Source organism: Protopterus annectens, chromosome 11.part0 (assembly GCF_019279795.1).
Source record: "Protopterus annectens isolate FY-2018-M chromosome 11.part0, PAN1.0, whole genome shotgun sequence".
NCBI lineage: Eukaryota > Metazoa > Chordata > Ceratodontiformes > Protopteridae > Protopterus > Protopterus annectens.
In genome coordinates this window covers 384,517,705-384,542,197 of record NC_056745.1, presented here as the reverse complement: position 1 = coordinate 384,542,197, position 24,493 = coordinate 384,517,705, and the positions used below count along the sequence as shown (strand labels likewise).

The window sequence follows — 24,493 nt, the reverse complement described above, 5'->3', positions numbered from 1 at the left end:
AACACCGAGCACAGAGTCTACATACCCAGAATCCCTTGACCGCAACAATTGACAGTACCCATTACACATCCGTCATGTGTGCGGAAGTGTGATGTGGATGCAGTTCTATGGACCCGGTACCCTGGGTATTTCTGTGCATCTGTGCTGCATTACATGGACAGCTATCAGCAACATTAAACACGCTTGCGGTGCATATGTGTACCTGTGACTACAATGAGTTCCGTTAGGTGATTAAATAAGGCGGAAGAGCTGTCTTTAGACAAATTTTTGGGTCCTACAATGGACACCACTGTGCATATGTAAAGTGTAGAGCTTGTCGGACTGTGTCCTTGTGAGCATTGGATTTCACTGATACTGTGTGTTCAGGAATCGCGGATGTCTGTTTGACTACCCATTCCACATGGTGCTACATAACCAGCTGATTTAGTACTGTGAACAATTGACATACATCCAAAGATGCTGGTTACCAACTGCTTCATATAAACCGCAGACATCCCAATGGGACATATCCGTCACTGTATTTCCAATATAACACCACGGAACATGTTGCTTACCTATGCATTCATTTAACCATGTTGTCTTCATAGGTGGGAATGCCATAGCTTACATATCCTACTTGGCGTTGTGTGTGTGCCATTAGTATGTGTTCCACAGGTCGTACATCTGTTCCGCTATGCGGTGGCGGGTGCTCCTCAGTCTGTTGCTGGCAGACTGAGTGCTGTATCGCCCGGTGTTGGCACGAGTCCGGCTCTGTATGTGGAATGTCAACTGTGGTCCCTATGTGTATTTCCTGTGTCATGCCTTACCGCTATGTCATTTACCGGGTTTGCAGTTGTGGGTGCCATCCTGGCCATACGGGTGTCCATCCATGACAATTGCCTACTGGACACTAGTATAGGGCTGTACACATTCCACACCTACATTTAGCATTCTCCGGAGTATGGTTTGCATTATTAGCGGAGAGTAAGGCAGGTGCTACGCACATCCCTCCCACAGGGCGGGAGGAAGGATTGCCTGCGAAACAACACCGAGCACAGAGTCTACATACCCAGAATCCCTTGACCGCAACAATTGACAGTACCCATTACACATCCGTCATGTGTGCGGAAGTGTGATGTGGATGCAGTGCTATGGACCCGGTACCCTGGGTATTTCTGTGCATCTGTGCTGCATTACATGGACAGCTATCAGCAACATTAAACACGCTTGCGGTGCATATGTGTACCTGTGGCGACAATGAGTTCACTTAAGTGTTGAAAGAAGGCGGCATTCCTGTCTTTAGACAAATTTTTGGGTCCTACATTGGACACCACTGTGCATATGTAAAGTGTAGAGCTTGTCGGACTGTGTCCTTGTGAGCAGTGGGTTTCACTGATACTGTGTGTTCAGAAATCGCGGATGTCTGTTGGACTACCCATTCCACATGGTGCTACATAACCAGGTGATTTACTACTGTGGACAAATTACATACATCCAAAGATGCTGGTTAGCAAATGCTCAATTTAAACCGCAGGCGTCCCAATGGGACATATCCGTCACTGTATTTCCACTATAACACCACCAGAACATGTTGCTTACCTATGCATTCATTTAACCATGTTGTCTTCATAGGTGGGAAAGCCATAGTTTACATATCCTACTTGGCGTTGTGTGTGTGCCATTAGTATGTGTTCCACAGGTCGCACATCTGTTACGCTGCACGGTGGCGGGTGCTCCTCAGTCTGTTGCTGGCAGATTGAGTGCTGTGTCGCCGGTGTTGGCACGACGGTCCTGCTTTGTATGTGGAATGTCAACTGTAGTCCCTATGTGTATTTCCTGTGTTATGCCTTCCCGGCTATGTCATTTACCGGGTTTGCAGTTGTGGGTGCCATTCTGGCCATACGGGTGTCCATCCATGACAATTGCCTACTGGACAGTAGTATGGGGCTGTACACATTACACACCTACATTTAGCATTCTCCGGAGTATGGTTTGCATTATTAGCGGAGACTGAGGCAGGTGATACGCACATCCCTCCCACGGGCGGAGAAAGGATTGCCTGCGAAACAACACCGAGCACAGAGTCTACATACCCAGAATCCCTTGACTGCAACAATTGACAGTACCCATTACACATCCGTCATGTGTGCGGAAGTGTGATGTGGATGCAGTTCTATGGACCCGGTACCCTGGGTATTTCTGTGCATCTGTGCTGCATTACATGGACAGCTATCAGCAACATTAAACACGCTTGCGGTGCATATGTGTACCTGTGGCGACAATGAGGTCCGGGGCGCGGTGAAATAACACAATATTCGATTCTTTCCACAATTTTGGGTCCTACAATGGACACCACTGTGCATATGTAAAGTGTAGAGCTTGTCGGACTGTGTCCTTGTGGGCAGTGGGTACTCTTTTATGCTACCATTTTGATATATATCTGGGAAATGTTTGTCCTGAGATATCAGGACATTTGACATGTGTTCGGTTTATTTACAGGACACGGCTGGCCAGAGAGGGCATATCCCTCTCAGGGTGGAACAGGTGTTTACCTTGGAACATATGCATCGGATTTTCAGCGATTACAATGTTTCAGTAGCGGTATGTTGCCTAATATACCATCAATGTCATATTTATTACCCCATTTTGCTGCGTAACTCACATTATGTGCTCTCTGCGATTGCATATTCTTCACGTCACCCGTCAAATGCGGATCACATGATCTGTTGCTTCAATAATCTCCCATATCCTCTACCACGACTGCTACGTACCCTTCTGTCATAACACGTGTGTCTCCTTCCCTGTATCCACTGTAGTGTCTACATTCACTATTTACTCTGCTGTGTGTTCCCCTGACCTATGTTCAGATTTAACAGTATGTGGGTAGGTCTTGACCCGATATCACTACTGTTAACAGAAACACAATGTAGTCTGGTCCCTGATCTACAATAGACACAAAAGGCAGACACTCCTTACCTGGGCCTCCTGTTTAAGGCTGCACGTTTTCTTCTTGGGATCCAGTTTTCCGCTTTTCAGCCACAGATCAGACAGTAAACAGCCTCTTTACACACAACAATTCAGTCGGAGGTCTTTTCATTCAAGAAGAACCATTTATGCATATTCTCCATGGTACATGTCTAACCAGCCATGCACTCTGACCTGTAGCTTACCAAGGGAATTCCGGATTACAAGGATCACGATGTGAAATAAGTTGTTACAACCAGACTTTAGTTATCAGTAGACTTTTCTAAGTGACAGCCGATAACACAGGAGGCTCGGGTTCGGACAGTTTTAGTAGTGTACACAGGCAGGCTAAATAATGTACAGTCCAAGTATGGGAGTTTTGTCTGACTCTATACAGTAAGCAGTTTCTTTATATAGTGTTTACAATCAGCATTTGCCCAACTTACTTGCGTGGTGGGTCACAGGGCATTTCCATCACTATGGTCCGCAATAGTCTATACATACGTGGGTGCTGGGCTCGTGCTTTTAAATTGTTTTCTCATGGGAATAACACAGGCTTGCAAGGCACCTTGTACATTACAGTATCCTTTTGTGATTGTAGCTGTTTCAAGGACCCTAGACTGTTACGATACAGTGGACAGTTAATTTCTTGATCGTTGCTTTGTCTGTCTGGTAGGGAGTTGTACTGCTATCTTCCATTGAGCTCACAAGGCCATCCTCCTCTGGGGAAGGAGTGCTGTTATGCATGTACATACATTTATTGTTCTGTAACCCAGCAAATAATTAATGATGACAGACATGAGCCTGCTGTCCTGCTTACTGCCAGGTTCAGAATTCCATCACAGTACAGCTTAGCTTCACCAATTACATGCAGGCTTAGTTCTGCTGCCATATTATGCGGTACAATTCAATACATTATATAGTATTTGAGTGTAAACTGGAACTTCATATGTGTTTCTATTTATTTTTCGAACAACATCCATCCAGCCATATGCATGTTGTTCCATCCTTTACCTTGACCGTGTGTATTTGTCCGTCCAGCCACGCTCATCTCCACATGTGATGTCCCAGTTTCCCCTTCTTTGCCTGTAGCACCCTGTTAGGATGTCCTGTGTGTTAGGCACCTGTTCCGCTATATGTGATCGACTTCACTGCAGAGATGATCGTCGATGCGGTGGTCCACCGACCGACTTGTCCACATGTGTACACTTATGTGCACCGTGTCGTATGCAAACCTAGATGGTTTGGACGGGTACATACTACATGCGGATGTACACATTCTGCTGACACATTCACATGCAGCCATTTACATATCTGTACCTGCGGTGGGTTGCTGACATGTGGAATGCGTATTTGCCAGCGTGGCATTGCCTAACACAAACATCTTACCACAGTTCAGGTATGCACATTGTGTGTGGTTGTATAGCTGCACACGGATGCTAGCAGGTTTGGGTGCAGGGGTATACATGGGTGTGACTGACATGTACAATGAGGCTATTGTGTAGTACATCCGAATGCATGTGTTCTGCTTCTGGATATTACACTTCATCATACACCATCCGGTGTATGCAACAAAGATGTTGCTGGGTCTGGGATATGTTGCTATGCACATGTTTGCCTGTGTTTGGGGTATCTTGCTTCCTTACTGTTGTTATGTCGGCACAGCTACCCGGCTATGTACTGTCACTACTGCTTGTGACCATTATGGTTGGCACCTTTTCCAATGCCCATGGTGGGGCATGTTATGTGGACACTTCGATATTTGCAGGACTACACATACCCAGGGCTAGTGCAGTAGACAGAACTTCACTTGTTTGCCATACTATGAGCCTATTCTGTTAGCGTTTGGGTTCCTTATTTATTTTCTTATGCCATGTCTGTGTTCCATACCGTAATGTATATGTTTTATGCTACTATTTACATGTATATTGCGGGAATTTGCGTGGCAGGGGATGCAGGTCATTTTCCATTTTACGATTGTTGCAGGGACACGATTGTCCAATCAGGGACTGTCCATGGCACTTTGGGACAGCAGGTAACCCTGGTGACCATGCCCATGTCGCTGCTGGGGTTTCCACCTTTTCCATTTTCCGATCTGGGATATTTCCGGGACTCACATCTGCCTTTACAGGCCGACACATACAAGCGGTCACTATATAGCATAGAAATTCACTTGTTTGCCTAAATAATTTGCTTATTATTGTGGCAATTTCCTTGCTTATTCTGTTTATTGTGTCATTTCGGTATTTCTGTTACAGAAATAACCAATTCATGCTACCATTACATTACATACGGGATATCATTGTGTCCTACATTCGTAGCACATCAGCCATTTCTAATACGTTTTTAGGACACAACTGTCCATGGAGAGACTGCCCCAAACACAGTGGGACAGGTGGTGACCTTAGTCGCTGCTCCTATGTCGGTGCGGCGCGCTGACATCTTGACTGTACACCTTCTCTGAGTGTAAACACTGACAGTACATTGCGGACGGCGGCGGTCTTATGCGTATCCTTTGCTCCTTGAACGGGTACACTTATGCCTTGGTGGCTTCTATTTGCTTCTCCGTTGATTTGGAACGGGGACTATGTTGCGTACTGTACGTGCGTTTCATTCTGCACGGGACCTGGCTGCTGCCATTACTATTGTGGGCGGACCGTGGCTGTCAGCACATTAGGTTGCTCACCTCCTGCCGGCTTAGACACGCCTCCAGACGCATCCTACCTGGGCTCGCTCACGTACACTACGCACGTGTCTGTGATTCCGGTGCACTCTCATTAATATGTATATGGCGCTACTGCGCCGGATATTCCATGCACCGCCGGCGCAGGCCTTACGCCGGCCTTGCGCCGAGCTTCATGAATCCCGGGGATTGTATTATAAACATTAGGTATAAATATTATCACAATCTATTTTTATTAAGTAATAAAGTCTGAAAAACTTCATCAATAAGGGTGAATATGTTAAATAACTGTGTGCTATAATCTTTTACTGAGGTTTTATATATGATACATCCTACTTTACTATGATTGAATTGCTTGTCATCTGTCTTTCATGTAAATATTAATTGCTTATACAATAAGTAGACATTTATATGGTATTAGAATTCTGTCTAATCTACAATAGTACTATATCTGTTGAAAATAATATGAATATTGTGTATTCCTATTACAAATATTCTCCATATGATAATTCAATTTATGGAGCTCAGATGTTCTGGATTGTCACGCTATGAGTGATAATCTGATAGACTTAGGTTTATCCATCAGATTAGGAATGATTTTCATTCCATGACTAGTGCAGACCATAGTTTTGTTAACATTTATTAATTTAAATTTGTTATTTCACAAAAACATTTTTGGTATGCCTGACCAAAACATTACTTTATTGGTAAACACTCAAAGTATAAAACTGATAATTTCATTTAAAAGCTCAAACATATACTTTATAGTTATCAGAGGAAAATGTTTAATAGTCACAATAAAACAAAAAATACATAGTCTAAATAACCTAAGATGGATTTATCTTTATTATCTTTAAATATGAATGGCTTAAATAATCCTTGCAAAAGATCAAATCTACTGAATATTTAAAAATGAACAAAGCACAAATTGTCTTCCTTCAAGAAACTCATTCCAAATCAATTGACAATTACAAATGGAATCCTAAGGAATATATGATATTGGCGCAATCCACTTATAAGACAAAGGCAAAAATGGTAACAATTTTATGGAAAAAAATTGTGATTAACCCAGAAATCATTTGTAAGTATGAAGATAAAGAAGGCCTTATGGCATTAGTATTAGTTAAATATAATAACAGAATATGGACCCTAGCCAATCTATACTCGTCCCCAGGCATTGGAACAAGAACTGTTAAAAAACGCTTGGATTTCATTTCCAATAATTATAAAGGCAACTTAATATTAGGAGGTGATTTAACTATATATTTGATATTTCTGAAACTACAAATAAAAGACCACTGAGTACATGTGCTGTATCAAAAGTTTTAAACAAGTGGGTAGAATCATTTCATCTTGTAGATACTTTCAAATTTAAAGAAGATAAATCTTTGTTGTTTTCCCATCAAGATCACAGATTTGGTACCCAAACTAGAATATATAAAATATTTGCTGCCCATGACTTACACTCTAAAATCATTAATTTCTCAATCACTCACTGCCCCTTTTTAGACCACAATTCATTGATACCAAAACTTCAAAATGGGTACAAAACATTAATCTTTAACTCCAGAATTCCAGCATATATAACTAAAATTAAAGAGTTCAAACCCTGGTTATTATCTGAATTATAGTTCTTCTTAGATATTCATTACTCCAGAGAGATAAATAAACTAGTGATATGGGATTCATTAAAAGCTTACATATATGGTAAAACCCTAACTTGGTATTAAAAAAATCAGAGAATGGGATTCTGAATTATTAGATCTACAATCCAAACTTTTGTCAGTAAAAGCTGAAAAAATCAAAATCATTTAGAGATTAAAAAGAATGTAGAAGTATTAAACAATAAATACAATGAAATTCTAATACATAAAACTAGTTCAGCTTTAGAAAAACTAAAAATTAATACCTTGGCCACTTCTCCCAATTATCTGCATAATTTATCCACAAGAATTAAAATACAATCAAAAGCTAATAACATTAAAAGTATCTTCCATGACAAGAAAGGAAAAAATGTCTCAGATATGGGTGACATTCTTGATGCCTACAGAAATCACTATATGAAACATTTCCAAAAAGAAAATATACATATCGATCAATTAAATCTAGATGAAAAAGGTTCTAATATAAAAAAACTACCAGAAAAATTAAAACTAGATCTGCAAGCATCTATATCCTACCATGAAATTACAGATACAATGAAAGAGGGTAAAAATAATAAAGCTCCAGGTATAGATGGCATAATTATGGAAATATATAAACTTTTTCCTTCAAAGATACTATCCCTCTTCCATAAAACTCTATTAGAAATTCAGTCACAAGCTTTAATACCATCCTCTTGGAGATATTCCTTAATCACACCAATCCTAAAGGAAAACAAATCCCCAAACCTCTGTACCTGATATAGACTAATATCATTATTAAATAATGACTATAAGATATTTATGACAATATTAACTAACGGAATGAAAATATCATTATCCAAAACAATAAATAATGATCAAACTGGATTTATATATCATAGACACACACATGACAAGAGACTTAGGGACACAGGTGGACAGTGGTCTCACCTTCGATAACCACATTGCCACAACAGTCAGGAAATCCTTCTAGGTGACACACCTCATCACTAAGGGCTTTTCATCCAGAAAAAAAGAGGTTATTGACCCACTGTACTCATTCCTCATTAGACCCATTATGGAATACAACGCCCTGTTTGATATATACCTCTCAAGACATCTGCAACAACTGGAAAGTCCACAGAAATACCTCACTAAAAGAATCACAGGCCTAAAGCAGATGCCCTATGCTGACCATCTAAAAAAACTCCAGCTATACTCTGTCACATATCGTCTCCTCAGAGGCGATCTCTGCTTAACATACAAGGCCATGTCAAACCCAGAGCTGTTGCATCTGCTACACTTAAAGAAATCCCAATCCCTCAGAGCCACATGCTCCAGGGATCTAAACCGTGTCATCACAATGAACAAAACATGCTGGAGGGACAGGTTCCTGACCCAGAGACTCCCCAGACTCTGGAATAGACTGCCCATACATGTCAAGCCGAGCGCCTCTTTGGCCCTCTTCAAAAGGAACCCTTGACGATTGGATGGGAGATAGGAAAGTCACCCCAGGGATCATGTTAGTTGCCCTGCTAGACAGGGGTCCAGGGAAGTAAATATTGTGGGAAGAAATAGCCAAGGAATTGTTATGGCTAAGCTTGCATAGACCCTAGAGCCGATAGCCTAGTACCAACCTATGAACCTATGAACATGACAATATTAAAAGGATAATTTCTCTTATAGATTGTGTTAATAAAGAAAATAAAGAAACACTCATAATTGGCTTAGATATAGAGAAAGCCTTTGATTCCCTAAATTGAGACTATTTATTCAAAATCCTAATGCTATTTGAATTTCCTACATCCTTTGTTCTACTCCTAAAGAATATATATACAAATAATTTAGCATATGTCAAGTTAGGTCCATTTGCCAATAAATCTATACATATAACAAAAGGCACTAAACAAGGATGCCCCATGTCACCGATTCTATTTGCTCTAGCTACTGAAATATTGGCAGATTCAATTCGTAACAATATAAAAATCAAAGGAATAGATGTTTATGAACAATACAGTTCTAAAGTAATGGTATTTGCTGATGACATATTACAAACACTAATACAAAAGAGACATTAGAAGAATTAGATATATTAATTGACAAATTTCCCATGACTTCAGGACTCCATTTCAATAAATCACATTTTTTTATTTTTAAATAAAAAAAAAGAACTGCAGACTAAGTGGGGTCACATCATAGGGAAACAAGAATCTACCATAAAATATCTAGGAATTGAGTTATGCAAGGATAAAAATGAATCAGTCTCAAAAAACTACAATAATATCATCAATGCAATTAAAATTTCTGTGGAAAAATGGAACAAAATAATATTAACATTTGAAGATAGACTACAGTTAATAAAAATGGTTTTACTGCCCAAGATCTTATGTATAGCCTTGGCAATACAACTGTTACCAGAAAGGAATATACTTAAAGAAATTCATGCCTAATAAAAGTGTTATGGTTTTCCAAAAGAAACAGAATAGCTTTAATCCATCTTATCAGACAATGGAAACAGGGAGGATTAAACTTTCCTGATATAGAAACATATAAAGGCATCAATATCTAAAACAATATCAGATTGGATAATTACTAACTGTAATAGCAATAAATGAATTTGATTTACAAAAGAAATTTCAAATAGATAAAAAAAAATTACCATTGCACATATATAATAGTATGCAATATAACATAACTAAACCCACTAAAACTCGTATGATTAATTATTACATTGACTTATTTAGGAAAAGTATTAATGCAAATATAGATTTAAAAATCTGGTTTGATCTTTTAACACAATTTATAGCCACAAAAAACTTTCCACATAAAATATATAGAGAAATTATTAATTTCTGGGAACAGAAAGATTTTGTTTGATGGCTCCAATGAATCAAAGAACTACAAGTTTTAGATATGCAAGTAATAAAAACAACATACTAAATTCTACAACAGGACTGTCTAACTTTACAGAGTATTCTGTCATATTCACAAGATTTAAGTAGAATAATTAACAATTCTTCATTTAAAGAAATGCCTACATTTATAAAATACATATATGAAATCATATATAATGACTTTGACATGAAAAACAGTATTTCAAACTTTTACAAAATGTTGATAAACTTGATCAGTAACAGCATAAAGTTATGGGAAAGAGTAGTGGAAGCTAGGTTAAGAAGGGGCATGATGATTGGTTATTAGCAATATGGTTTCATGCCGGGAAAGAACACTACAGATGCAATGTTTGCTCTGAGAGTGTTGATGGAGAAGTACAGAGAAGGTCAGAAGGAGTTGCATTGTGTTTTTGTAGACTTAGAGAAAGTATATGACAGGGTGCCTAGAGAGGAGTTGTGGTATATTGTATGAGGAAGTCGGGAGTGTCAGAGAAGTATGTAAGAGTGGTACAGGATATGTATAAGGGTAGTGTGACAGCGGTGAGGTCTGCGGTGGGAGTGATGGATGCGTTTAACGAGGAGGTGGGATTACATCAAGGATCAGCTCTGAGCCCTTTCTTATTTGCAATGTTGATGGACAGATTGACAGATGAGATCAGACAGGAGTCCCAGTGGACTATGATGTTTGCAGATGACATTGTGATCTATGGTGAGAGTAGGGAACAGGTGGAGGAGACCCTGGAGAGATGGAGATATGCTCTAGAGAGAAGAGGAATGAAGGTCAGCAGGACTAAGAATATGTGTGTGTGAATGAGAAGGAGGATAGAGGAATGGTGAGGATGCAAGGAGTAGAGGTGGCAAAGGTGGATTAGTTTAAATACTTGGGATCAATAGTTCAGAGTAATGGTGAGTGTGGAAGAGAGGTGAAGAAGAGAGTACAGGCAGGATGAATTGAGTGGAGAAGAAGGTCAGGAGTGATGTATCACAGACAAGTACCAGTAAGAGTGAAAGGGAAAGTCTACAAGAGGGTAGTGAGACCAGCTATGTTATATAGGTTGGAGACAGTGACATTGACAAAAAGGCAGAAGTTAGACCTGGATGTGGCAGAGTTAAAGAAGTTAAGATTTGCACTGGGTGTGATGAGGGTAGACAGGATTAGGAATAAGTATATTAGAGGGTCAGTTCAGGTTGGAAGGTTTGGAGACAAAGCCAGAGCGGCAAGATTACATTGGTTTGGACATGTGCTGAGGAGGGATGCTGAGTATATTGGGAAAAAGATGTTAAGGATGAAGCTACCAGGTAACAGGAAAAGAGGAAGGCCTAAGATAAGGTTTATTGATGTGGTGAGATAGGACATGCAGGTGGTTGGTGTGACAGAGCAAGATGCAGAGGACAGGAAGAAGTGAAAACAGATGATCCACTGTGGTGACCCCTAACGGGAACAGCTGAAAGAAGATGATGATGACTGATAAACTATAACACTACACCCAAAACCTCATATTGGAAATATATAACAAAAGTACAATCAATACAGTTAACTGAAGATATTAAAACAAATATCTTATTATCGATAAAATATACATCCTTTATACAATACTGGAAAGTTTTTAATTGGAAATGCTTGCGTAGAGCATTCTTAACCCCAGACAGAATCAGTAAAATTAGTTCTTCCATAAAAGGAACATGTTGGAGATGTGAGCAAGTACACAATGCAGACTGGAACCACATTTTCTTTGATTGTGTTAACATTAAGCCATTTTGGAATGATATTAATAACCTTCTACAAGCTTTATTTAATGAATCATTTTATTTAACTACAGCTCTTGTATTATTAAATGTGAACGGAGGTCCTCATTTGAATAGATCAAGCATGTATCTAGTATGGACTATACTTGCAATTTCAAGGAAGTGTATAACAAGTAAATGGAATACAAACACAATACCAGCTTTGAAAGACTTCTACAGCCTACTGAAGACCACAGCATTATTGGAAATTAAAATTAAAGAACTAAGAATTTATCCAAAGCCATTTATCAACAACCTTTGGGGAAAAGTCTGATCATTGACTGAGACTATGCAATAATTGATCAGACACTGTGATAATGGATTGGACATACTTATAAAGTAACTGTATACATTAAGATCTGTTACAGTGTCAGGCTAATGTAAATAGTGTACATTGTTATTTAAGATGTTATGTATAAATACTATGGAATTCATTCAAATGTATTTGAAAAATAAAAACTAATTTTGAGAGAAGAAGTCATAGACTCAATAAAAGCATAAACTCATAAGTAACATATTACACAGACTTCCCACTGATACACAGTCCTCATAAAGTGGTGGGGGGGAGACTCCATAATAACAAAATAATGCAATTAAAACTGAACCAGCCAGATTCATAAGATAAGCACTTAAAATGCTAACTCCTAAAATATCCTACTTATTGATGAATCCACTGTGTACAAAATGATTTGATTTTACAAGGAATTTGTGACACTGTCATGTCTGTATGGCCAAACTAGGGATAGCTTTACTATGACAAAATGGATTAAAAATAATTACAGTATGGCCACTCTCCATGATGAAGTAAGGAGGTCATTAGTCTTGAATATACAGCAACATAGAGTGAGATTATCATATATCCTATGAAGCATGTGAAAGCAGCATCCTCTCTGTGAAATCCTCTCCTTAGCATATATGGTACCAACATAGCAAGAGAAAATGTTGTCATTCACTCTTTCAGTAAGAACTTGGTATTATAGACATTGAATTCAGTGCAGGCCATCCTGGAAAGAGATGTGCAGCCATTCTGAGTGCTTTAAACCTTCAGGGCTTTATCCTTCTTTACAAGAAGTCCTTAACAGATTATGTGTCTACATAGACTATTCGTAGACCTCTTCAAATTCAAAACCAAACAATTAAAATACTTGAAAAATACACAAAATAAAAAATGAAAAATGAGGATAGATTGGCTAATTATCTAAAATTTAATTGTTAAGATCAAGTGCAAAATATTTTTCTTAATGTTACTTTTTAACGTAATTATGCTTATATCATGTTAAGTGGTCTTTCAAATTGTAATGTATGCAGTTTTACTTTAGTTTCATCACTGGGTTTATATTTATTAAAGTTAATAAACGTGTATCTACATTTACTTTATCCTGAGCTGCAGCCAGATACTCCCTGATACTGAGTCATGTGATCCTGCATGCTGATGATATAATTTGGGGAAAAGAGCTTGTGGCAGACAGACATGTTTTCTGAAGTCTGCAAAAGAGTTCAATATACAAGGTGACACAGACTGAAGCAAAACCAATGAGTTACTCAATTAATCAGGCAATAAATCAGTAACTAAGTAATGCACACATATTCAAATAAAAAGTAATGTAAGAAAAATGGAACAGGATAAGATTTCTATTAAAGTATATAATGCTTGGCATATAGTCCAATAACATAGATTTATCAATGTAAAAATGTTTTTTATAGCATGGGATGGCCTCTCTTACAGAGGAAAACGGGAGATTTGTGAATCACCACAATGGTAGCCTACAGTAAAGTATGTTTTTGTGTGTAATATATCAACTTCATAAATGCTGGAATTAAAATTGTTCATTAAACTGAATGAACGTGTCAGGAAGGCAGAAGTTCCACCTGTATTTGTGATGAAATACTGCGGCAAGTACCTGGTAGTAAGCCAGAGTGCTTGCAGTACCAAGTTCCATATACAGGATTTTAGAGTGTTGGGGAAAGCCTAGGCTTAAGCACATACATAGTGTGGTATAGTGTGAGACATTCCCAACCTCTTGAGAGGATGGCCCCCAGTGTTTCATTTTCAAAAAATAGATTTCATTCTCTGATAGACTAGTAGCCTGCAAGCCCGTTCCTCATCTTGGACAGGTAGAATGTAGTTATGATAGACACACCACCCTACAGGTGGTGCTCCTGTGCTAGATAGCTTCATGGCCACACAGCTCTACCAATGTGTCAAGCATGGCTCCCCTGACAGCAATTCCTTGTATGATGTAGAGGTGGAGGTATTGCACTTGAGAACATTGACTGGACTCAGCTGCCCCACTGAGTCCTTGGCTGTTTTGGCTATGTAACCACAAACACCCGAGGTTCACGTAGGCACCAGTGCAAGCCTTGGGAAAACAAGTTATAATTTCCTTAGTAAGCCATAGTGAATAAATAATTGTAAAAAATAAGCATTTGTTGTCAAATGTTAAGCACTTTCATCCTTACCACTTGGGACTTCATCAAAACATAAACATAGCACAACAATGTCTGTGATTTAAATATACCTCCTTACTCCAAAAAGGAATTCAATTAGCCAATCAAGTAAAACAATTCTTCAATTCAAAAAGCAACAACCATAAAGGGAAAAAAAAATACCAATTTGCTTGTTGTTTAATGACAGAGTATAAAAGTAAATAAAATTGAATACTTAGATAGCATATTAAATTTGTATAATCAAAAACATTAATAAAAAGTCAGAGATCATTACAAACAGTGGTCACAAGAATAATGCGTTATAGTTTGGCAGCTGTCATTTTGAGCACAGGATAAATGGAAACTGTTCCATGGCTCTTGCATACAATTATTGGGACTCTTTAACTAAGGAGATTATTTATAGGAACTAGTCTATTCTCAAAATTGATGATGAAGTATTCCACAAGGTGGGAGATGTACCACATTTTGTTTATAAAATCAACAATAATATAAAGAAGATATTGGGAAGAGAAAATACGGTTCCACCTAGAAGGACTGTCAAACATAGAAGATGTAACTTTTGTCCTGAAATTACTAAACTAAGCAGTGTAGTTCTCTCCAACTCAAGGTCTAGTAAAGTTCTCTTCATGAAACAAAACTGTGACTCCCAGGGATTAGGGCACTTAGCTATTTGTAAAGAATGTAAGGCATTTTATGTGGGCAAAACTGAGAAGAAACGGTCTTAAAGGAATTATAAACACTTGTACAATATAAGAAAATAAAACACTAACAATGTCCTTTTTAAACACTTACTTGCCTGTGATGGGTTTTTAGGCTTTGAATTTGGCATTTTGGAAATTATTGCAACAACATTAGAAGGAGAACTGTATTGAATATAAAAAACTCCTTTGGCAGGTATGCTTTGAAGCAACTACACTGCCTGGGCCAATTGAAACAATTTCCATTTATCCTGTGCTCAAAATCGGAAGTGCCAAGCTATAACGCATTTTCTTGTGACCAGTGTTTGTATTGATCTCTTACTTTTTATTAATGTTTTTAACTATGGATATTTTATGTGGTGTCTAAGTATTCAGGTTTTGTAGCCTTTACTGGTGTGACATAAGTTTAGACTGGTCAGTTACTGGAGACTGCTATAAGCTTTGACAAGAAAAACTCAGTAGGCATGGATCTGAGTTGGCTAGTAGTTACACAGGAATATGAACAAAAGGGATCCAAGCCTTACAGTGGTTTATTTAAGCATCATCTGGCTTCCAAGTTGACTTGTGCTTTAGAGAATAGCAGGATGAACAGATGAAGTCAGATAAGACTAGGAAGAAAGTAACCAATTAAGGAACTCAAAAGCAGATAAAAGTCTAAACAATAAAAATGTAAAGTCAATGCAAGATGTGCTCACATATTTTTGTCTAATGCTGAATATATTAACCTACTTGCCAAACTAGAGTAGGAGTAGCAAAGAGAGACATCTTGTTTTCCCAGGACTATCATTTGCAGAGGCAGTAGTTTTTATTTTGGTAACAGCATTCTGTTCAGTGGCTCATAGGTCTGTGGAAATCTTTACTGTTTCTACTTTGTGAGCGTGATAGACTGAACCTCATATGGGCATCAGATATGTAGACTATTCTGCAAACTTATCACCTCACATTGTCTTTAAGGCCCATCCCAACTCTCCCATCACCAGTCTGTAGACAAAGGTAAGTTTACCTTCCGTTCTACCAGTAGTCCGCTGCCACTTCTCCACTAATTTGATCTCTGATTCCTAATAAACTTAATACAATTATTATTGTGTAATTCAGTTTATAAATCATACCTTCCCTTCCCTGGAAGCTTAATGACTTGGTTAGCACTCAGATTTAATCTGACTCGACTTATTATTGTATCCAGAAATTCTACTGGCTGCTTGGAATTCACATTATTATCCATGGTGGTTATGTGGTTCTGCTGGGGTAACATAAAAACTCACCCATATTTTTCTATCTAATGTGTGTTAACCAAGATGATAAACTGATTCAAAGCAAACCCATTTTGGTCACTATATTGGACAAAAAAAAAAAGATTTCATACCATTTCAACATCAATCATCAAATTAGAGGCATTATTAATGTATACAGTTTGTGTAAAATATGTTGTGGATGCAAGAAGAGCTGTTGACTGTTGTGCTGGATTGTTTAGACAGAAACTATGGAGATATATAGAGTTACGAATTGTGTTTTGGGAGGAAGAGAGCAAAGCAGAGAATAAGTAGAACTGTGAAGGTTGCAATACTATTCTCGGCCACAAAGACAGGGATAAAGTACTTGAATGGAACAAAGAAATATAAGTGGTGCTGCCGGATGTCATGTAATGTAAGATACACTGACTATCCAGTAAAAGGGAGATGGACTTGAGAGACGAAGAAGAGGTACTTTTGAGAGAATATATTGTATGGAAGCAAACAGTGGTGTAAGATCTATAACTAATAATGTCAAAGAAATGAGAAATAGATGGAGATGAAGGCTACAGGAAAGAAATGGCACAGGAAAGACAAACAGGTTAAGGTCAGGTTGCAAATAGCTTACAGTACATAAAGAATTAAATATATAATTTACATGGGATGCTTGTGCATAGTAAATTATGATGTTTGTGTTGTCTAGTTCTCTCCTCCTTCCATTTTGTTCCAGATATTGCTATGATGTCTCTTAATAGAACTTTAGACTAATTTATAAATGAATATGATTATAATGAAAGTATGTAGGTTCAGAAAATAATCAAAGTAATTGCATGAAACAACCAATTAGTCTCAAAATAAAATAATACAGAATGTGGAAAAAGAACAATAATAGCTATTAATCTATCTTATGGAAGAATAAGACAGGAGCATGAAAAACAGTGAATATAAATTTGTATGAGAATGCTACTTATTTTATTTTTTTATTTTATTTGATATTTAACTGGGTTAGTCTGACTGGGCAAGTAGCTGTTTATTTCAGACCCAAGGAGAAAAGTTCCAAAAACAGTAACAACATTAACAGAATAATCATAGTACAGAGGATTATGCATAAACTAGGAGAAGTACAATTTAAAATGTCTATGAGTGAGATGCAACAACATATCAGAAAATACATTATACATGACTGAATTGTACAATTAATAGTATGCGTATCAGTAAGATAAACCAACATGCTAGAAATGAGCAGTAAAATTGAACATTATAGAGTACAAAGTTATAAACAGCAGGAGACTTTGAAGCAGAGACAGAGAAAGGATGTAGAAAATAGTTAGCACCACATTATTGGAAGACTGGGGGTAGAAATTATGTTGGATCATTACATGAGCTTGTCCATGCTATGATAATTAAAACTTCACTTTTCTTTTCAAACTTCCCCAACCATCCATCTACATTCAACAGCATGCAAAATTTGTCTGCATATATGCCACCCAATAAACTCCAGAAGTTGATAAACATGCCATCATCAGTGACACATGGGCATTATGAAACAGGTGGTACATTTAGTTTTAAGACAATATCAACACTTACATGAATGTATATGTACATGTGTACATGCATGCATGCATATGTGTTTGAATGCATTGATGAAGATGATAGAGTTTCTAAATACTGGATAGCATAATTCCATGGACAGAATAATAAAACAACTCAGAACTACCTTACTGTTGTATAAAGTTATAAGAAAGTCTTTTACTGTGATTACTTCCAAACCAAAGGATAAAAAAGTCACACAGACACAAACCAGTCAGTAAAAAGTGCAAGAAAGACCCACTGCAAGCATAGTCCTCACTGTGCAATACCTTAAACTTCCTGCAGTAGAGGCCCATGGGATGTATGCAGATGACCCCTTAAGGACACACCAGCCAACCCCACTAGCTGTAGATATATGTTTCTGCCTTTCTTTTTTACCTTGTTAGCATTGCATAAGTGAATTGTTTGGCTGTACTTTAGAAACACAGAGCTTACTATGATTACTTGGGATGTAATATGTTCATTTGAGGTTGTGACTACATATTTCTAATCAATTTTATTTTAACCTTTTATGTAAGTTTACTTCTTTAACTTTGGAATGCCAGACTTCGGAGTGGCCTCTTTAATTCGAATGCTAGATGGGGTAAAAATAATGGCTTTTGCTCTACAAGAAGGAAAGGTAGCAATTCACTGCCATGCTGGACTAGGAAGAACAGGTAATTCTTAAAATTAATGTTAACTAGAGTATACAAATTAAATGCAACTTTATTTGAAGAAGTTTAGTTTAAACCAGATTCATTCAGGAAACTGGATTTTTGTTTTTCCTGTATGTGAATGATTGATATATATTTAGCACTGGTCCTTTGTTTTTCAGTAGATGACAAGCACATAAAAAATGTCATCAAGCTTGCCATAACATCTAATATCACTATGTCAACTGTCATGTGAGTAACAATGCTGAACTGATAATGCAACTCAAACATATATTATTTGTACAAATTAAGCATAACCTTTTTTCTTATCGCTATTATGGAATTTTAATAAATAAGTTTATAGAAAAATGTGTTATATTTTAATTATCACACTACACATACTCAAGTCAGAAACATCTAGTACTGTACAACTGTTAATGATATTTGTTGTGAATGTATGCTCATGCCAAACACGGTTTGTCTGATTGACAACAGTAGGGGAGCTTTATTAATATGGGCGTCCACGGTGGTGCAGCGGTTAGCGTTGCCACCTCACAGCAAGAGGTTCTCCGGTTCGATTCTTGGCTGGGCTGCCTTCTGTGTGGAATCTGCATGTCCTCCCTGTGGTCGCGTGGGTTTCCTCCAGGTGCTCCGGTTTCCTCCCACATCCCAAAAACATGCAGTAGGTGGATTTGACACTCTAAATTGGCCATAGGTGTGAGTGTGTGCATGTGTGTGCCTTCTGTGGAAGGTTGGGTGCCAGGCTGGCAACTCGATACCGTAAAACTCTACTGCCAATCATGAGCAGACAGATGATCTGCTGTGGCTACCCCTAACCGAGAGGAGAAGAAGAAGGGGAGCTTTATTAATGAAAGCCACTTTTATGAAAGGTATGCTGTTGCCTTTTCTCCATGGCTGTGCAAACATGGAGTTGGTACATTTACATACATTAGGGAGTGTGGGGGAGTATCCCCCACATGGGGGGTGTTTGGACCTTTTTTCCATTGAAGGAAAAACCTTCATGAAATAATCATGAATTCTATCTGTTCCTTGATATGCATTTAAAAAATCATTTCCTTACATTTTTTTGACCAGTAAATGACTCTTCTGTCTCCTACTAAATTAAAGAACAGGGGCTTAAATGCAAAGCATGTTATTATTCACAGAATATAGATCATACAGCTTAACTGTTCCTGATTTTGAAGAATGTCTATAATTTTGCCTCATATTTTTGTCCCTTCCCTCATAAAATGTTTAATTTTCTGGTACATTACTCAGGATCAGTCATTCAATAATGCCAGACATTAGAGTTTTATACTTCTTATTACTGTTCTATTAACTTTTTGTAACTAAATACAAATAATATTTATAATATCTCTAATTTTCACCCCCACTTCATTTTTGGCATTATGCAAAACTGACAAGCAAAGAAACTGAGAAATATGATGAAGGCTGAAAAGGTATTCTAACAGAATGTAAAGCAAACTGTTGTTGCCAGGATGTAAATTGAAACTGCATTCTAACAGAATAAATAACCAGAAAGTTGACTTGTGTACAGTTTGCAGCTAATTAAGCAATATCCCACAAGTGTGTGTGTGGGTATATAAAGATTTACCCACAGTTATTGTGGTTTGATCATGAGCACAAAGTCCAAGTGATTAAACAAAGCCATTGTGGGCAAATCTTGATATACTACACCCACAAGTTGGTTATTGTTATTATACAATGACACTATTTAAAAAGAAATTGCTTACCTTTCTTAAGAAATGCCTTTGTATCATGGTGCTGTAGTGCTCTTCCTCATTGTTTTCTTGTTCTTCCGTGGTTTCTGGTGTACTACACATGCGTACGCGACGTGTTCTGGAGAAAAGAAAATCTCCATTGCTGGTTTTTTTTTTTTTTTGGAAGAGTAGGAACGGAGAAAAGAGACTCTCAGTTGCTGTTTTATGAAGCAAAAATCTGGGTATTCTGCAAAGATATTTGGTAGTTGAGAGGTATAATATTCTGGTAAGTTTTACAGAGGGATGATGCAAAAAAGGAAGGAAAATCAGGTCCCCCACTTTATTGTACAAGATAAAAATAAAAAAACACAAATAAAATGAAGTGCTTTTCGTTTAGCTCTCTGGCTAAACATCATCAGATACAGAACACAAAGTACTCTCTTATAAATCACACTGAGTACAATCAATTAAACATGCAATTTGAGCCAACCAGTGTGCTCATTTTTGAATAGCAATAACCCATCATTGTATAATAATGATTATATAATAAAAATTGTTCTCATTGAAAAAATGTACATGCTGACAGGACAGAATAATCAGTGTGAATTACCAAAGGAAAGAGTATGGCTGCAATGTCAACTGAAAGAAGAGAAATCCTTCACACTGCAACTGCTAAACATAAAGTTACAGCAATTATATTCTCTGTTACATTAAGGAGAGAAAAAAAATCTCATTTGGGTTCATATTTAAATAACAACTTCCGCCTTTCCACATACACACAAATTACCTTGAAAGCAAAACTCTTAAAGTAGGAAGCCACAAATATATTGAATGCATTTTGTGTTAGCTCATGCATGATTGCTGCATGCACAAGACAGAGCTGTTGTAACCACATGTTTAAGAAGGGACAAGGCAGAGCAAAACAGAAGTACCTTCATACAATGACATTGTTTAAAAAGACAAGCATATTTTTAAACGATACTTTGTGTAAGGGCGTGCATAATGCAGATTTACTCCAGATAGTTTTGTGTGATCACTCAGACTTTGCCCTCATGAAGAGACCATGCTAATCTCTACACTGTCCACACCCAACTGTGAGTTACTGCTAAAACAGTCCATATGGTAGAAGCCAGGTAAAAAAATCAACAGTTTAAAAAGCAGGAAAAATTCAGTCATTTGTGCAATAGAATAGGCAAGTAAAATAAGGACCTAATCACTGGAAAAGCATATTATGTGACTATCCAGTTATACAGCAATAATCTATGTCTGTGGCTTATTGTGAAATTTATTTTTGAATGGCTAGGGTCAGTTAGAAGGGTTATACCCCCATGCATAGATAACAACTCCTGCTATACATTATAGCTGTTGTAGAATTCTTTGAATAACTTTGCTGAGGAAAGGAATTATGACAAGCAAAATGGATTTTGAACTGGGCCAAGAACTATGACTACTTTGTATATTTTTACAGATAAAATTCTTAGCATTATGAATCAGCGCAAACTCATTATTTCCCTCTTTGTTGACTTAATGAAAACCTTCATCACAGCCAACCATTTAGTAGGAATCAACCCCTCAGCAGCTAGTTGAGCTAACTCATTCCTATCCAGAAGACTTCTTAAAGTTCAAGTAGGACTCTCTTCCTTCCAGGTTGCTCCTCTTGCAAAAGGAGTGCCATAAGGATAATGTTTTGTCTCCCAAAATCTTTTCACTGCTTATAAATAAACTCCCTGATGACCTTCCCAATATGCCTCTTTTACTCTAAGCAGATGGCATGTACACAGATCCAATCCCTCCCACTCAGCAATTAAAAAATAGCCGGACCTATAAAACTTAGCAGACTGGCTGCTCACCCATAAACTGATTCTCAACACAAAGAAAACTGAAGTCATGCTCTTTGTAACACAGTAAAGGTTGTCCAAGATGACCAGTGACCAAGACATTATTCACAGAAAGCTTGGAATAAGAAAATTGGTAAAGAATTTCAAGTATCTTGTCACTTAGCTAGTGAATCTCAATTTACAAAAGTACATATAAGACACTAAGGCAAAAACAAGCAGCCTACTCTTTTGGTCAAACAAAAGCCCCCACTTACTGTCTCCTGAAGGTAGAACTGCTGTTGGGAATGGATTCCTTCCACACAACTTAAAGGACAGACTAACTATAATAACAATATCTTCAAAAAATAACTTCAAGGCCATACAAGCCACTCGCAATAACATATGTGGATTTATTTCCATACTTCCCCTAAGAGAGCACTACTCCTCTTCCATACATGTCAGAACCACACTACCAGTAGGAGGCATTGTCTCAGACACTTTCCCCTAGTAGTACGAACCACACTACCAGCAGAAGGAGTTGTCTTCAAGCTCACCAATCTGACCTTCAATTTCCTGACATGTAGACTACACAACAGAACTATTCCCTATAGCCTATTATTCTTGTCCACGTATATCCCTTCCCTACCTCCCATTTCCAAAATAAACTCAGTACAACACCCTTTCTACGCACTGTCGCACAAAATCTGATTTACTATCCCTACTCAAATAAAAAATTCTCCCTCCTTCCTAAAGTTCACTCAGAAGTAAAATCATTCAAACAAGCCCAATTTGAATTCCTCCATAATAAGGCAGTCATATAAGTTAACCCACCACCCAGCACAGTTTAATAAGAATCACTTTTTTCATTCCCAATTGCTTGTCAACATCCCCCACCTTTTTCATACCTGATCTACTTCCCGTCTCACAGTTAATTAAGGGGGACTAAGCTTTAATCTCTCTGTCTCTGTTTCTCTATTTTTCTGTCATCTGCTTTCCCTTGCTTGCCATTGTAATTGTTATGCACAAAACTATAAAATATTGGAGGGAATTTAATAAAGCCTACACGGACATATTTGCCTTGTAGGCATAGTGGCACAGTGCTAATGGAAGTAAGCAGATGTGCAATCTAGTAAATGGAGCTGAGGGGCATGCATGAGTGTGAGAACATGGAAGTGTCCATGGCATGCAAATCACCTCATAGGCAGGTGAAATGCATGCAAATGAGGCTGGTAGATTGATCCAGTAAGCAGATATGCAGTCGTGCAGACCCCGTATTGGTGCCCGTAATGTACATGGAAAACTTCAATGTACAGGATAGAAAAATAAAACCAGGGGCTGTAAAAGTCTACTGTCAGTGGTAGAAATAGCACTGGGGATACACATATGGACAAAACTAATCACTGTGTGTCCAAAATCGTATGTAAAATAATGTAAAATAATTGTTTTTTTTAAACCATGGACATGTTTGTGCAGCGTGCAGCAGTGCGCAAACATGCAGTTATGAAAAAATAAATATAAAAATATTGTAAAAAACAGAATTTGTGAATATGTAACCATAATACATTACAGGACCCTCTACAGAGTATGTACAATGTTAGACTGCTATGGTTGCTAGCAAGGCAGGGCCTGAAACCGTGTAGTTTCCAGGTACTGTGTACAGATCTGTATGCAAATGAGCTGAGGTTATTGAATAGCACAAATGGGTATCTGTGTCCACAGATCCCATCTGTGCAAGCACAAAACCATGTCGGTGTCCACAGAAGTGGCAGCTGACGTCAAAAGGGGGTGTGTCCACAAACTTGTTAGCTCATTGGAACTCAGCTACACCTGATTGTGTACTGCACCGCTGACCTAGCAGGGGGGTGTGTATACTGCCTGCTAAGCTGTGTTTACCTCTGAGGCATGTGTTTTATCATGTTTGCACATGTTTGTGTGGCAGGCCAACATACTGAGTGTTACCATACACAAGGGTGTGTCTACTGACTGCTAAGCTTTGTTTATCTTTGAGGCACAAGTTTGCAGCAAGGAAGGCTGACAAAAAAAAACTGGCAGAGAAAGCCACTGATATATTAATTAGCGATGAGCCCTGTTTCACTTAAACTAAGGCCATTAAACCCCTTAATGATGTACCTGGCAGGTGGAATGCATCACAGATAGCCAACCACACAGGCTACACCTACAGCAGAGCACAATAAAGGTTGCATACACCCTACAATCTGATTTTTCCCCATGCTCTGCACCATTGGAGTACAGACTTGGGAATTTTAACTGAGAGAATGATAGGTGCTGCTGCAGGTCTGCTACATATGTATGTGCTAGATGCTGAGGTCAATGCAACTGCTGCTGATGCTGATCATAGGCCTAGACTGAGAAGGAGAAGTGTGCTGAGGTCCAGGGTAACCTACCAGGAACTACACAACCTGGAGATTGT

General features: G+C 38.0%; 1 protein-coding gene across 1 annotated transcript in view; it reads left to right on the top strand.

Annotated features, from left to right (window-relative positions):
- LOC122815404 (protein tyrosine phosphatase domain-containing protein 1-like) overlaps positions 1–24,493 on the top strand; it is a 728,693-nt gene that overhangs the window by 305,421 nt on the left and 398,779 nt on the right. Inside the window, exon 4 of the mRNA XM_044087871.1 lies at positions 18,411–18,548. Coding sequence (XP_043943806.1) covers positions 18,411–18,548 — 138 coding nt within the window. The remainder of the gene's footprint in view (positions 1–18,410; positions 18,549–24,493) is intronic.